This window comes from Neltuma alba, unplaced genomic scaffold (assembly GCF_004799145.2).
Source record: "Neltuma alba isolate B1F8T4 unplaced genomic scaffold, ASM479914v2 tig00004678_pilon, whole genome shotgun sequence".
In the NCBI taxonomy this organism is placed as follows: Eukaryota; Viridiplantae; Streptophyta; class Magnoliopsida; order Fabales; family Fabaceae; genus Neltuma; species Neltuma alba.
This window is the reverse complement of record NW_021633811.1, coordinates 1-15893: the sequence shown is the minus strand read 5'-3', so window position 1 is coordinate 15893 and position 15893 is coordinate 1. Positions and strand designations below refer to the sequence as shown.

The following is a 15893-nucleotide window of genomic DNA, read 5'->3' as shown; positions in this document are numbered from 1 at the left end:
ATAAGACATACGAAGATTACCTCCTACTACATCCTTTGCCTACTCTTGACAATATTTATCTAAGGTATATTTAGTCATAATACATCTGGTAGTAGTATTTTATCATGTAGTTCAATTACTATTAGTTCAAGTGTTTTTGTGAATTAAGCTTGATATGTTAATTAATTATCAGTTTTTAATTCAAAGTTAGACCTTGAGATCCTTATTTTCCCTTCTTGTTGCAGATATTGCTCTAATTGGTGTCTAATCACTAATGGCTCGCCATGTGCTGATCAAGGACCTGAATGATTCAACTGACCGTTGGAGCATCCTTGTGAGGGTGTTCAGGAAGTGGAATGTGTATCAGAAAAATGCTACTAACACAGATAGGGCGAACTCAAACATGTTATGTATCTCCATGCTACTGTTTGATGAGGAGGTAAGTTACCAAATGATGCTGCCTTCATGAATGATTTACGTCTACCTTGGTAAAACTCATATTATGTTGTTTTCCTCACAGGGTACCAAGATCCAAGCAAGTGTCATGAACAGGAATATGCATGACAGATTTAGAACTTCAATCATTGAAGGAAGAACATATTTTATGGCTAACTTTGTTGTCTCTGACAATCTGAACCAATATAGAGCAACAAGTCATCCATTTAAAATAACTATCACTCCTCAAACATATATCACGGACCATGAAGCCGCAATTAAGCCATACTCCTACTCATTTTTTCCAATTCCTGAGATATTGAAAGCTACCCCTGCTCATCATGTCCTATTTCTCATTGGTAGTGCATGTGTAGTTAAATCATATAAAGCGTATATAGCTATAAAATCATTTAAATCTATCATACAAAACTGATTTAATATATTTCAGATGTCATTGCTATTGTTAAGTCTATGGGAACGCTGGAAGAGTTTCATAGGGATGATGAGACAAAGACTAAACTTAGGATGGTATTGACTGATTCAGAGTAAGTTCTTATGTATTAAATAATTATCTTGGATAGTAATGATGCAAGTCAAATATACATTTCATTATATTTATTTATGAGTTTTATGCAGGGAGAATGATGTAGAGTGTGTGCTTTATGATCAATGTGCTTCAGATGCCTACATGGCTTACTTACAAAATACTGAAAGCCCGGTGGTAGCTGTGTTCAATTTGGCTAGGATTGGATTCTCAGAGGATGGTTAATATCATAACTATGTATCTGTATCATTATATCATAACATAACTCCATAATGATATTTTTTGCTGCCATGTAATATGTCCACTAAGATAGATATTCATTTAATTGCAGGAGCTCCCACTGTATGTAGCTCTTTCAGTGCTACTAGGGTACACTTCAATCTTGCTATTAAGGAAGTGAGAGAACTAACTGAAAGGTATTTATTAATTGATTAGTTTGAATCACATCATTTAATCACTAATAAGAGGATGGGTTATTTGGAATGATGTCATTGAAAAATGATATGTATTATATTATGCTTAGTGGATAATGGTTATATACTCTCACAATATGCAGTTTGAAGGATGGTCCTTCTCCCTTGATGTACTCTTATACCCAACAGCTCCCATCCCAATCAAGTCAGACGACTAACATGAACTCTCTTTATAGCCAGCCCAAGATCACCATATCCAACATTCCTCAGCAAGCTGTTGTCAGGGATCATGTCCTTTAGTTATTTGTTTTAGTTGCACTTATTTTTAAATCATACACTTATCAAAACTATTGTTCTCAGGGTGATAGCTTTGTTATAAGCTGTCAAATTCAGAAGTTGGAAACAAGGTATGGATGGGTGTATGATGGTTGCTCCAAGTGTGGCACCAAACCCAGGATTGAGAATAGTACACAAATTTGTGGCACCTGCAAGAAAAAAGTTGACTTCATGGAACCCAAGTAATGAGAGTTATATTCCTATTAAAATACTCTTCAACTATTAATTATTCTTCATTACCTAGAAATATTGGTTTTACAGATTAAGGGTGCACTATTTGGTAAAGGACCAGACTGGAACTGCATCTGTGATTTTTTGGGATAAGCAAGCAGTCCAACTGGTTGAGAATACAGCAACTGAAATGAAGAGGATTCTACAGCAGGTTAGTCTAATGACAATTATTCCATGGTAATAGTCTTGTCCAATTGATCTAATCATGTATTTCTTATTTGAACAGAAGAAGAAGGCCTTCGAATTCCCTGATGACTTAGACAAGCCTGTGGGAAAGAAATTACTCATCAAATTGAAGCTCAATGAATATAATAAAAATCATCCATCTTCTAGCATTAGTGTTGGCCAATTCACATATTGTGAAGACCTCATGGACCAATTCGAACAAGTTACTTCTCAGGTTTTCCTTTAGCAGATAGAATCAATCAATGTGTCATTTGATGATTTTTTTCATTATTATATACCAATTTGATTAACATGTTATTGTTTTGGATCTTGCAGACCCAATCTCAACCTACAGAAGATATGACTCAGGTTGGGTTCAGTACTATAATAAAATTATTTTGGAACATATTTGCGAAATGAATTTCAAAAGGACCTTGACTTAAACTTCCTATCTATCAATAGGTTTCCCAGCCAACTGTGCAACTTGTTGACAGTCAAGACAACGCTGACTCTGTTGCTCCCATTATCCATGTACCAATTCCTCCGGCTATGGCAGTTGACAATGACATAAGGTTGTGTGATATTTCCAATCCCATGATACACACACCTGTTAAAGGGAAGAGGAGGTATTCAAGCAAGAAGTCTGCTGTTAAGAATGGAGAGAGTACTTCACAAGATCTACCTATGAAGATTGCTGAGGAAAGAGTGAACAAAGTTATTAAGAAGGAGAAGTAGTTAGATATGGTTGTCTGCAAATCTGTTGCATTTCCTGTATTTCTGTTCTAGGACTAGCTATTGCTTTCATGTTGAACTTATGTTTTTAATTTGAAGTTTTCTGTTCTAGGATTAGTTGGTGTTTGTAATCTGTTTTATGTTTTAGTAATGCAGTCGCTTTTAATTTTCATATGAAGTCATTGTTGCCAATTTCTTAAACTAATTGTCATACATATCATACTCACTGAGGCATTACTAATTATTAAATGATGGAAATAAATATAAGGTTTTATGCATAATACATGATGACCATATATCAGCATTGAATTTGTTAATATAATAAAGCTAACACAATGTATGAAAAAATGCACTCTGATTATTTAAACACAGGTTGGCATGGAATAACTAATATTGCAATAAAGTGATTAAACTTGTCCATTTGAAATTGATTATCACAAAGAATCTATTTGATATGAGACAATGTTAGTTGAAAAACACAATGTTTACAATGTTAATTGAGAAGCTCTCGTAACTTAGTAAGCCCATTCCATGTTCTTCTCAAAGTCAAAATGTATATTTTAATGCATCTGAAACATTATATTTAATATGTTAATCCAGAATTAGAATTAGTAATAGAAGTAACAGTATCAGTTAAACTGATAAATCATTTCTTTGGTATCTGCAATTAATTGAATGCGGGCTCCTCAAATACGTATATGTTGCAAAGTTGATATTTATATCCCTATGGTCATCATGCATGTACAATCAGATGGGTTTCTTAATGACTAATGGATTCAATAAATCGGGCTCCAAGTTTTTTTCCTCTGTGCGTGTTTCATTAATTTCAGCCTATTACTGAGAAAAACAAAGTTCATATTTAATTCAGATTTATGGGTAAATCGCATTTGAGTGAATTTTTTTTTTTGTATAGATAATTTTTATTATTTACACTTACATAACCTGTTATGAGCACAAAAAGAGCCTTGACTCATTGTGTACTTGGTACCTCGAAGTTCGTTTAGGAAGTCAGAATTGTGCCTATCAATCTGAATTTACATCACTTACTTAATAAGATAACATATAGCAGCTACAGTTTTTTGGCTGTAAATTAGCTGTCAAATGTGCAGAGTCCAATAGCAACTGGAACTCCATATATTTCTCTTCCCACCCATCTACCCAGTAGAAAAAGTTCATCCTGTGACATAAGACAGAGCAATATGTATTCAAACAATGGATGGAACTCTATGCAAATGAATAACTTACCGTCCGACCAGTCACCTTATGGCAATGCTTCTTCTGATGGTGAGTATTTATTTAGCAAGTACTAATATGCATGTCATGGAGTTATGTTTCTCATCAACATTTTCATAACTCTGCTGCAAATTTCTTTATTTTAGAAGGAAGATCAACTATTGGTCTGATTAGATCTACAAGTGGAGAAGCGAGTTACTTGGATACTCAACGTTCTCAAATGGGCAATGAACAGCATCCCAAGATGTCTTCAAACAGTGTAGGGAAGGAGGTTCAAACCAACATTTTACTATCAGAGCAATCATTATATTCCGCCCATTCATTTAATGGTGGTTCTCCATTTGGTAAATATAAGCATAGATGAAGTTTTCTCGTCATCATGCTTGCGTGGGAATATGATCAATCTTGTGCATTTATTGAATATTTTACTCTATATATTTTCAACCAGGATCATACTCATTGGGCAGAAAAGTGAGTTACAAGCACACTCAACCGTCTGAAATCATTATTGAACCACATTCTACGATCAAACATAAAGGTGCTAGAAGAAGTGTGTTGGGAGATCTAACTAACTTGGCCTCAAACTTAGAATATCAATTTCAAGGAGGTAATGACATCTAAGATCAAGTACATTATATGTCTTATGTTGTTGTGCTTATTGGAAAAAAGTTACTGAAATCTTAATGTCGGTATTTCAAGACCAAGCAAAGAAACCATTTACCAGAAAAAGTGCACGCAATCGTGGTTTAGAGAGTATGAACTTGAAACAAAAGAGGACAAGAAAAAGGATAAACAACCGTGGGGACACAGGTGGGGAAGACGATAGAACTGATATAAGTTTATATCATGTCATTGGAATATTATTTTAATATTGTCGTCTAAATAATATTATTTGCATTTGGTGATGACATGATTATAACATTAATGCGGACTTGCTTGAAAGCTGTAGCTGAATCTGCAAATCTGACCCAAGTTTCTGATAATGTGGAGTGCCAAGATATATATACCAGTGAATCTATGCATATGGTCATTCCTTCAGGTTTCAACCATTTGAGATCCACACATCATGTGATTTTGTATTACCGTAAATGTCAGCATGTTAATTTTTCTATTAATATTAGTCAATTAATTTTTTCCCTCCAATTTTGCAGATGAAGCTGTTGGTGTTCATCAAGTTACTGACTTTCAATCTACCCCGACCGTATTTGATTCAGGTTAGTTGTAAAAGAATTTATCATGATATAAAACTTACACCATTTATTTGATTTGTTAATGAAATGAATAATTAATATTTCAATAATTAATTTATAATTTGAACGACTCATTCATCATAAAGAATGTTTTATGATAGGTCTAAGTGGGAGTAGAAGAAAATCATACATTTAAGTAGATGTACTTTCTTCCGTATTAAAAAAAAAGAATGAGTGCATTTAGTAAATTTGAGTATTATGCGTTTTGTGTTGTCTATTCTTTTTCTTTGTGGTATTACTATTTATCATTGTCTGTTTTCTAAATCATGATTGAGCTAAACCAATAATAAAATATCTTGTACTTTTTAGGATAGAATTTGTTTACTATTTACTCCTAATATTGAGACTAATAAAAAAATTCTTGAACTAAAATATTTTGTACTTTTTTAGGATGTGGGTTTTTAATAATGATATATTTTATGAAAATATATTTAAAAACTTTAAATTGTAACCCTCAAAATTATATTACTGTGTAATTGTGATTTTAGAATTTAATTAACAATACATCTATTCGAATTCAAAATATTTTCAACCGAGATATATATTTGAAAGCTTACATCATAAGCAAGTTTTAAAAAATGAATGAGATTAACAATTTAAATTTATTAAAAGTAAAATTTTATATTTATAAAATTAGTTAGATCTGTAATATGGTAGTCATTTTTTTGACAACATAATCATAATCAATTTAATAGTATGAAAAAAATATTAAAATATGTAAATTTGAGTCATTTTTCTTAATAATGATACATTTTACGAAAATATATTTAAAAATTTTAAATTATTACTCTCAATATTATATTACTTTTTAATTGTAATTTTAGAATTTAATTAGCAATTCATATGTACGAATGCAAAATATTTTCAACCAAGATATATATTTGAAAGATTACATAAGCAAGTTTTAAAAAATGAATGAGATTACCAACTTAAATTTACTAAAAAAATATATTCATAAAATTATTTAAATTTGTAATACGGTATTCATTTTTTTGCCAACATAATCGTGATCAATTACATAGTATGACAAAAATTTGTAATATGGTAGTCATTTTAATTTTTAATATTGGATTAAAATATGTTATATGTAACTAAATGATAAATGTTAAATAATATTTATGTTAAGGAGGGGGCATTTTGGTCAAAATAATGAGTCAAAGTTATGATTTAACGGTTAATTAACGATTGGGTGGATGGAAGTTTAATCTTAAAACTAAAATGGAGATTTGTGCAAAATATATTTTGATTTTAAGAAAGGTTTATATGGGTTTTAAAAATAAAAGAAAAGTCTTTATAATTTAGATTAAATAGAGAGGAGATTGATATATCTTACTTTTTTTTTAATATTTGTAACCTAATTAAAGATCATTATATCTACCAATTAAGTCTACCAACTAAACTAAACGACGTGAATCCACATCAACTAAAATTATTGTCTTAATGTGGTTGTGGTAATTTTATTATTAAAAGACACACAAAAAATTTAAGTAACTGATATTCCAACCACGGACAATGTATATGTCGCATAAATTGCAAACTAAAATAACTGATTATAGGAATATATTAAAAAGCATATAGTATATATTACGGTGGAATTTAGTTAATTGTAATGTGCGCCTCTTATTTGTAACTTTGTATATGTCAGCAATTGAAACATGGGTTTGTTATTATCTAATTCTATATTACCATGAAGGGCAACCGCAAGTAATTGATTATAGGAATATTGAGTTCAACTTTGAACCTTCGGAAAGTGAAGTTGATGGGCACCATGCATCAGAGTTAGATGTTGAAGAAGGTGTGCAACTTGCTTAAGATTATCATAAGCTATATAAACTTGGACTTATACCATTCATTTTCTTTTTCAGTCTATAACACATCAAACGAAATCGGGCCAGATTTCACTGTAAATGTTAATGCTATTATTGATTCCAGTGATGCAGTTGGGATGGAAGGTAAAATTGGGTCCTTGCTTTCGTAATATGATTGCAATCTATCATTTTTGTAAGCCTAAAATCATTGAAATTGATGTTCATCTCATAGGTTATCTAGACGAAGGGGACCCCATATATGCTTGCAAGTTTTGTGGAGCTCACTTTTGGTTTAATGAAAGAGTAAAAAAAGATAGGTGTCAAACGCATGTTGACACATTCTCTTTGTGTTGTTTAAAAGGCAAAGTAGTCCTTCCGCTTATCAAACCCCCACCGCCAGTATTGGGATCTCTATTCTTTCAAAGGGACCTAGCTAATTCAAAGAACTTCCACCAAAATATAAGACAATATAATAATATGTTCTCATTTACCTCTATGGGTGGTAAAGTGGACCACTCTAAGAACAATGGAGCTGGTCCGTACTCATTTGTTATGTCAGGTGTCAATTATCATAGTATTGGGAGCTTATTGCCATCAGAGGGTTCACGGCCTGTTTATTCACAGCTCTATATATATGACACAGAGAATGAAGTAAGCAATCGAATAGCAGCTGTTAGGTCAGTTCTCAACATCATAATCACATTTCATGTTAATTTTTTATATGATGGTGAAACCATTTACTAAGGAGATTTAAATGTCCATGTTTACAGCAAACACTCGAAGGAGTCCACAATCAATCATGAAATTGTTCTTCAGATCAAGAATGAGTTAGACCATGTTAACCCATTCGTGCAACAATATCGTCGTGCCTCATCAATGCTTAGTCAACCCAATTCTACACCACTCAAATTGTGCCTTCTTAGTTCTAGACAATGTGATGGTAGAACATATAATTTGCCTACTGCTTCAGAAGTAGCAGCATTAATTGTTGGAGATATTGATATGTCTTTCACATTCAGGGATATTATTGTGCATGAGCATTCAGGCACCCCACAAAGAATTAATGAACTACATGCCTCATATTTAGCCCTACAATACCCGATTCTTTTCCCTTTTGGTGAAGATGGTTATAGAGATGACATTGAACATAGAGAAGATACATTGAGCTCTACAAAAGTTAGAACACGGCTTAGCATGCATGAGTTTTTTGCTTACAGATTGATGTCAAGGCATAATGAAGTGTCTGCCCTATTACATGCATCTCGATTACTCCAACAGTTTATTGTTGATGGGTACACTATGATCGAATCACAACGATTATTATGGGTTAGAACTCACCAAAAAGAACTTCGTGTTGATTTGTATCAAGGGTTAACTGATGCAGTTTTGAATGGAGAAAGAAATGCTGCTTCCATTGGCAAGAGGATAATTCTTCCTTCATCATTCACAGGTGGTGCAAGATACATGATCAAAAACTACCAAGATGCAATGGCGATATGTAGATCCATTGGATATCCTGACATATTCCTAACCTTTACCTGTAATCCAGCTTGGCCTGAGATCCAAAGATTTTGTTCAAAGAATTCTTTAAAGCCATCTGATAGGCCAGACATATTGTGTAGAGTTTTCAAGATGAAGCTTCAAACGCTAATGAAGATTTTGAGGGAGCAAAAGATTTTCGGAGAAGTTCGTGCAGGTATAATATATAGGTGATGATAACTCTTCTTGTTATTGTTTTAGAATATTATCAACTTTTTTTGATATCATATAAACTATGTGCAGAGATATACACAATTGAATTTCAAAAGAGGGGTCTGCCACATGCACATATTCTGTTATTTCTTTCTCCAGAAGATAAGATGAAAGATGTGAATGCAATTGATCGTGTTATTTGTGCAGAAATACCAGACTATGATTCTGACCCTATCCTACATGAATTAGTTAAAAAGTACATGCTTCATGGACCATGTGGGACAAGCAACCCAAAGTCGCCATGTATGAAAGATAAAAAATGTTCAAAATACTTCCCTAAGAAGTTTATTGGACACACAATGGTCGATGACGAAGGTTATCCTACCTATAGACGAAGAGATAATGGGCGAGCTATTGAGGTTAAGGGAGTTAGATTGGACAATAGGTATGTCGTACCATATAATCCAACATTGGTTCAAATGTTCAATGCACATATAAATGTAGAGAAATGCAATTAGTCAACTGCTATAAAATATCTCTTCAAGTACGTCAGTAAAGGGAATGACAGAGTTGTTGCTGCAATATTTGATAATGAAGGTGATAATAATGAAAGCGTACGTGATGAAATTAGACAGTACTATAATTGTAGATATATTTCTGCATGTGAAGCTTCATGGCGTATATTTGGATTTAGTATTCACCATAGAAATCCTTCTGTTGAGAGGCTAAGTTTTCATCTACCAAATCAACAAACTGTTATTTACTCAAATGAAGACAATGTCACTGAGTTGCTAGACAAGCCAAGAGTATCTGAATCACAGTTCATATCATGGATGCTTATGAATAAGTCTGATGTTTTTGCTAGGACATTGACGTACATTGAATTCCCTAATCACTATGTTTACCAAAAGAACAAAAGGGCTTGGAAGAAGAGGAAAAAAGGATATGCGGTTGGTAGGATGACGCACGTGTCACCTTCATCTGGTGAATTATATTATCTCAGAGTTTTATTGACCAAAGTAAGAGGTCCTACTTGCTTTGAAGATATAAAGACAGTGAATGGAGTAACGTATGACACATTTAGGGATGCATGTTTTGCATGTGGTCTACTAGATGATGACAGTGAGTATATATCTGCTATTAAAGAAGCTTCTGTTTGGGCAACTGGGTCACAGCTCCGAAAATTATTTGCCAATATGCTTCTATGCTGTAGTCTTCAACGACCACATTATGTCTGGACTCAGACAGCCAAACTTATTTCTGAGGACATGTTTTACATTCCTCGAAGTGATCCAATTTATGCATGTAAGTGTTATTTCTATTTGTTGAATTAGGAAATTAGGAAATTAGTTTGTTTAAATTTGTGTACAATTAATTTAGTATTCTTATGTTTACATAAAGTTAATTATTAATATCAATTATCTCCATGCAGGCATTAACATAAGTGATATAGAGAAGGAACAAGCTGCTCTTAAAGAGATCGAGACTTTTCTTCGCCAAAATGGTAAGAACCTTGAAGACTTCCCTTTAATGCCTGTACTTCTAGAGGTTGAACCAATTGATGTAACCAATCATCTTATTATGCAAGAGTTGAGTTATGACAAGCAAGCTTTGCAAGTAGAAGCAAGTTAACTGGCTAAGTCACTTAATACTGATCAAAAAGAGATATATGATAAGGTTATGAGTTCATTAGACCAAGTTAATGGTGCTTTCTTTTTTGTATATGGTTGTGGTGGTACTGGGAAGACATACTTGTGGAATGCTTTGACTTCATCATTGCGTGGTAGAGGTGATATTGTATTAACAGTTGCATCTAGTGGAATTGCAGCTGCCCTATTACCATCAGGCAGGACCGCACATTCAAGATTTGTTATCCCTATTCAAGTTAATGAGTTCTCTATTTGTGGGATCAAGCAAAACTCTCCACTCGCTCATCTACTTCAAAAGACAAAACTAATCATATGGGATGAGGCTCCAATGGTTCAGCGGTATTGTGTTGAAGCCGTTGACAGAACATTGCAGGATATTATGCATTGCACATCTCCATTTGGAGGTAAATGCATCATTATGGGAGGTGATTTTCGTCAAATACTACCTGTTATACCAAAAGGATCAAGAGCAAATATTGTTGATGCATGCATCAATTCTTCTCCATTATGGCAACATTGCACCATATTCAAGTTAACAAAGAACATGCGGTTGTCTTCATCATCAACATCAAACACAAAAGAAAAATTAGTATGGTTCTCACAATGGTTGTTGAACGTTGGTGATGGAAAAATAGGTGTTTCAGATGATGGTTCTACTGAAATTGAAATCCCATCTGAACTATTGATACAACATGGTAATGATCCTATACATGCCATTGTTGAGTCTACTTATCCAAGAATCATGGATAACTTAGATTCAAGGGAATATTTCAATGACAGAGCGATTTTAGCCCCAACGATTGAGATCGTTAATATTATTAATGATCATATGTGCAAGTCTCTGCCTGGGGAGTCATATGAGTATCTTAGTTATGATTCTGTGTGTAAGACAAATGATAACAGTGATAGCTTTGACAATTTATACACGACAGAATTTCTTAACACTATAAGTAGCTCAGGCATGCCTCCTCACAAGTTAATATTAAAAGTTGGTGCTCCAATAATGTTGCTTCGTAATATTGATCAAGCTTCAGGATTATGCAATGGAACACGTCTTCGTATATCTAAGCTGTGTATATCAGTTATAGAGGCTATTACTTTAAATGGGTGCATGCCTAATCAGAAGGTCCTAATTCACAGGATGGATATGAATCCTTCAGAAAATAGATGGCCATTCCGCATGCAACGAAGGCAATTCCCCATAACCCTCTCTTTTGCTATGACAATCAATAAAAGTCAAGGGCAATCACTGCGACATGTAGGGTTATACCTAAGGAAGCCTGTTTTCACACATGGTCAATTGTATGTTGCATTATCTAGGGTGAGAAGTATGGATGGGTTGAAGATTTTGGTTAGTGATGAAGTTGAAGGTCAAGTGAAAACAACTACAAATGTGGTTTACAAAGAAGTGTTTAGGAATGTGTAGATTGTGAAGCATGTGTTTGATGAATTTCATGTTCAATGTGTGTTATGTTCGTGATTTGTATTTGTTGAAATTAAATGAATAATGCATAGCATGCAAACAATCCACGTGACATAGATGTAGAAATTTAGATGTCTTAAGTGAAATTTACTTAAAATTTTACATCTCTTATATTGAATGCTGTACATATCATGTACCATATGTTATGTTTAATTAGTATGAAGAAGTAGATCCGATTCTCGTGAGGAATGCTCCCCGTGCATAGCACGGGTAACAGATGCTAGTTTTAACAACACCAATGCTGATTAAAATCTACGGCCCAACACATTAGCTATAACCCGCGAATTCATAGGTGGCCTAACTAAGTGGTAGGGCCCAAGAGGAAACTACAAGAAAGCGTTTCGATTAAAAAAAAAAGAAAAAAGAATGCTGTGCCCCACCTAAGAGAAAAAGTAGTCTGCCGGGGGCATCATCGCCTAAAACTTTGTTAATGATTATTAGGAGGGGGAAAAAGGAAAATCCAAAGAACCATACATAATACTCCTCCCGTCCTTAATATAATACCTATTTAATTAATTTGACTAGATTAAGGAAGTTAGATAAATTAGTTAACTATAAGAAATGTAACATATTTTTTCTAAAACACCATAATCATCTTTCTTAATTTCCTCTCTCCCTCTTCTACTTGACTATAGTTGATAGAGTATCTATAAGGGCAATTTAGAGAAAATTGATAAATATGAGAAATAAGTCTTATATTTAGAACCAAAATCAACTCAACAATTGGGTCCTATATTAAAGACCGGAGAGTATAAAACAACAAAAATGATATATATAACAAGTAATATTTACCCATGAACAAAGAACTCTTATCAATGGATATAGCCGCTGGTCAAGAATTTTTTTTGGTGTAACCGGAATATCTCCAAATCACATTATATTTAAAACTAATTTTTTTTGGACGGAAGTAGTCAAAGAATATCCCTCCTAACAAATGTGTTTTTTTTAAAATTCAAATTTATGTTCTCTTCTTTATAAGAAAAATCTACTACCACCTCAATTAACAGCTTGTTAGTCGTTGATCAAGAATATTTAAAATTCAACCGTTTCACCATATAACATCTTCATTTTATTATTTAGAGACCAACGTAATGTGAGAACTTTCACAGAGAAGTATGAATTACTTAGCATTGTTTCTGAATGCCAAATGATTTTTATCCAAGAAACACGCGTGTGTGTGTGTTGTGTGTAATATATCGTATCCAAACCTTTCTGCTCCAAGAATTTTACAATTACGATTTTGGGGTATTGTTATTGTTTTGTAAGAGATGGAGAGAGTTTGTGACCAAAAGAAAAAGAAGGCAGAAATAATGGAGCTTTGAGGGCCAAAATTGGCAGCGTAACATTCAACTTTTGTACAAATAAGTAAAAACAGTTACTATATTCTGTTCTTAGTATAATGATTAAATAACTAATTTAGAAAATATTAAGTATATTAGTTAAGTTAGTTATTTGTTACAGATCTATATGTTTAACTTTTACACGTTAGGTTTTTTCTCCTCACACCAAAGCCATATGGTTGAACTCAATATTGAACAATATATCATGTCAAATCTTCATATAAAAAGACTCCTATTAAAAGATTGCTTTCTCAAAGAATAAAATAATGATCCATATAGGAGAAAAAACACATAAGTATTAAATTAAAAATTAAAAAAAAACTATTGGTATCTCAAGAAATTGTTTTCCCTATATATATATAATATATATAATATTCTTAAATGTATATAATTAGTTATTTGCTTTTTGAATGGCCATATTTGGAAAATACTCAGCTCCCCCGGGGAAAGTGCTGACGCAGACTTGCTCCTATGTTTCCGTTGGTTCATCGTCCTGTAAGAAAGCGAACAAGTGATAAAGTCAATATGGCTACCAACGAGTCAACGATTCAATGCCAAAACGAAACAGCACCAAAGTCTCACTTTTTGGATTCACTGACCTCAGACCACACATGACACTGACCATTCAAACCCCGACAGGGAGAAACCTTCTTACACAATCAATTCATGGCGTAGCTTCCTGCAACTTCAACTTCATGCAGCTTCTGCAATATCCTCTGAAATTATGAGCTGAAAATCTAAAACTTAGGAACCTTTGAAGGCTAAGATAGATAGATTTCACGACGCATATTTACAAATTACTGTAACGATATGTTCATGATGATAATGAAATTTGAATCTGAACACGTTTCTTTTTATGATACAAACCCAGCTTTTAATCAGCTTAGTTTAAAACCAATAAAGAAGAACCAGAACCAAGCCATCTATATTCCTCTCATGAACTGAAAAACCACCCTATTCTTTCTCTGCCCAGTTATTAGCAGATCAATTTTAATGCTTCAAAGACACTGTTGAATCTGTAATAACTGTAGAATCAACAAAGAAATTCGTACCTTGTTGATGAGAATTAAAGGTTCGAAGAAACTGAAGGAAAGCCTGAAGTAGTCAGAGCGACAAGAAAGGAATGAAGAGTAGCTGAGGGATGGAGGAAGGGGAGGTAAGACTGTTAGGTTTTACCAAAAGCTCAAGCTTTTTTTAAAAAAAAAAAAAAAAAAGAACGGGGAAATTTTGGCATAAGGGAGAGAAGAAGTTTGAAACAGAACATGTTAATGGCTTATTATTTTTGTATGGGAAGGAAGAAAGTGAGATTGAAAGAGAGTTTGTGATCAATGTTGTTGATTAATACTATGAACCGTAATTATGACTCTCCAACATCATCACCTCCAACTCCTCCTTCACCACTTCCAGTTAGTTTTGCACCAGGCAACCAGAGGTACTCCTTCTCGGCATCATCAACTCCTTCGCCGCCCTTCTCGCCGGCACCTTCCAGCCAAACTTCTCTTGAGCAGGAGAAGCTTCCCCTTCTGCAACAAGACCAACCAAATAGTGATACTACTAATTTGCCATCAGCCTTTTCATTGGATCTCCAGAAATCCCAAGAATTGGAACCTAAAAGTACATGCCTTCAAGAATTGTAAGCTCTCTTCTCTTTTCACAGTAGTCATTCGTTTGACAGAAAAAAATGTTTAGGTTTCGCATCAGGAACTTTCCATGAACATTTGCTTTCATTGGCTTATTAGATTTTACTCAAGTGGATTAATATTTCATCAGTTACAGAGAATGAATAATCAGATCAATTAGATTTATAATTTATTCGATTCCTTGTTTACAAGATGAGGGCAAGCAAACCCTTTGCAAGCGATTTCCTTTTGAAGTTACTTGACTGGTAGGGTTTAGTTTTCTATAATTCAAAAACCAGGCATTATTCCTACTTAAAGCACACAACCACCAGTCAAAACACAGATATAAGTACATCACAATAAAGTTTATCATGTTTTTTTTTTTTTTGCCCCTCTTTAAACTACCATTACAGGATTTTATTTATTTATTCATTTAAGCGTATATTATGAGAAAGAAAAGCAGCTGGTATAGTAATTTTATATGACTTGCTGGTTTTAATTTGTTGGCGTAATGAACAGGTTGGAATGGTTTATGCAAAGATGCTGCTGTTGTTGCATCAGATTTCTTGAATTCTCCAACCGCGACAAGAATTCTCAACCGTAACAAAGCAAAAGACAAAAACAAAAGCATGGTTTCTCATTTTAGCCTTGCTTTTACCAGAATGTTTTCTTAATCTTCTAGTATATAATTTCAGATTCAGAGTGACATTCATTCAGTCGCTAACACAGCTTTTTCATATGCCTGGACTCTTTTTCATTATCATTTAACTCTGTATGTATCCGAAAACAAACTCACAATAGCAGAATAAGATGCATCTGTGAGCATCAAAGGGCAAGACTTGAACATCATCTTTGAATGTGTTTTGAAAACATAAATGTGAGCTATCAAATTACGAAGAATTCCTGAAGGGGTGCGTTTTAATATAAGAATACTCTTTAGCATGCAGTACTAAATACTGGTATATTCTAAATATCCCACCACAA

At 33.5% G+C, this 15893-nt stretch overlaps 4 protein-coding genes across 4 annotated transcripts; all 4 read left to right on the top strand.

The window, feature by feature from the left end:
- Nucleotides 1-253: 253 nt before the first annotated feature.
- Nucleotides 254-2838, top strand: LOC114745433 (uncharacterized). Its single transcript, XM_028933591.1, has 11 exons — nt 254-418; nt 500-773; nt 863-959; nt 1051-1178; nt 1290-1374; nt 1515-1650; nt 1732-1889; nt 1969-2089; nt 2165-2338; nt 2440-2472; nt 2566-2838. The coding sequence occupies exons 1-11, from the start codon at nt 254-256 to the stop codon at nt 2836-2838; spliced, it is 1644 nt and encodes a 547-aa protein (XP_028789424.1).
- A 2154-nt stretch (nt 2839-4992) lies between these two features.
- LOC114745432 (uncharacterized) lies at nt 4993-10450 on the top strand. The gene is made up of 9 exons (XM_028933590.1): nt 4993-5107; nt 5220-5282; nt 7012-7113; nt 7184-7270; nt 7635-7803; nt 7897-8822; nt 8909-9263; nt 9372-10123; nt 10251-10450. Exons 1-9 carry the CDS (start codon nt 4993-4995, stop codon nt 10448-10450), a joined length of 2769 nt encoding a protein of 922 aa, XP_028789423.1.
- A 48-nt stretch (nt 10451-10498) lies between these two features.
- LOC114745429 (ATP-dependent DNA helicase PIF1-like) lies at nt 10499-11893 on the top strand. The gene has a single exon (XM_028933586.1). It carries the CDS (start codon nt 10499-10501, stop codon nt 11891-11893), a length of 1395 nt encoding a protein of 464 aa, XP_028789419.1.
- Nucleotides 11894-14609: 2716 nt separating this feature from the next.
- LOC114745428 (uncharacterized) lies at nt 14610-15609 on the top strand. The gene is made up of 2 exons (XM_028933585.1): nt 14610-14923; nt 15429-15609. Exons 1-2 carry the CDS (start codon nt 14619-14621, stop codon nt 15511-15513), a joined length of 390 nt encoding a protein of 129 aa, XP_028789418.1. The 5' UTR covers nt 14610-14618; the 3' UTR covers nt 15514-15609.
- Nucleotides 15610-15893: the final 284 nt, after the last annotated feature.

Bases quoted from the DNA above. Each gene is read 5' to 3' on its own strand.
- LOC114745433 (XM_028933591.1), top strand. From the start codon at position 254: ATGGCTCGCCATGTGCTGATCAAGGACCTGAATGATTCAACTGACCGT. The intron at 419-499 runs GTAAGTTACCAA...TTTTCCTCACAG, and splicing joins TGCTACTGTTTGATGAGGAG to GGTACCAAGATCCAAGCAAG. The intron at 2,473-2,565 runs GTTGGGTTCAGT...ATCTATCAATAG, and splicing joins CTACAGAAGATATGACTCAG to GTTTCCCAGCCAACTGTGCA.
- LOC114745432 (XM_028933590.1), top strand. From the start codon at position 4,993: ATGCGGACTTGCTTGAAAGCTGTAGCTGAATCTGCAAATCTGACCCAA. The intron at 7,114-7,183 runs GTGTGCAACTTG...TTTCTTTTTCAG, and splicing joins AGAGTTAGATGTTGAAGAAG to TCTATAACACATCAAACGAA. The intron at 9,264-9,371 runs GTATGTCGTACC...CAAGTACGTCAG, and splicing joins GGAGTTAGATTGGACAATAG to TAAAGGGAATGACAGAGTTG.
- LOC114745429 (XM_028933586.1), top strand. From the start codon at position 10,499: ATGAGTTCATTAGACCAAGTTAATGGTGCTTTCTTTTTTGTATATGGT.
- LOC114745428 (XM_028933585.1), top strand. From the start codon at position 14,619: ATGTTGTTGATTAATACTATGAACCGTAATTATGACTCTCCAACATCA. The intron at 14,924-15,428 runs GTAAGCTCTCTT...CGTAATGAACAG, and splicing joins AGTACATGCCTTCAAGAATT to GTTGGAATGGTTTATGCAAA.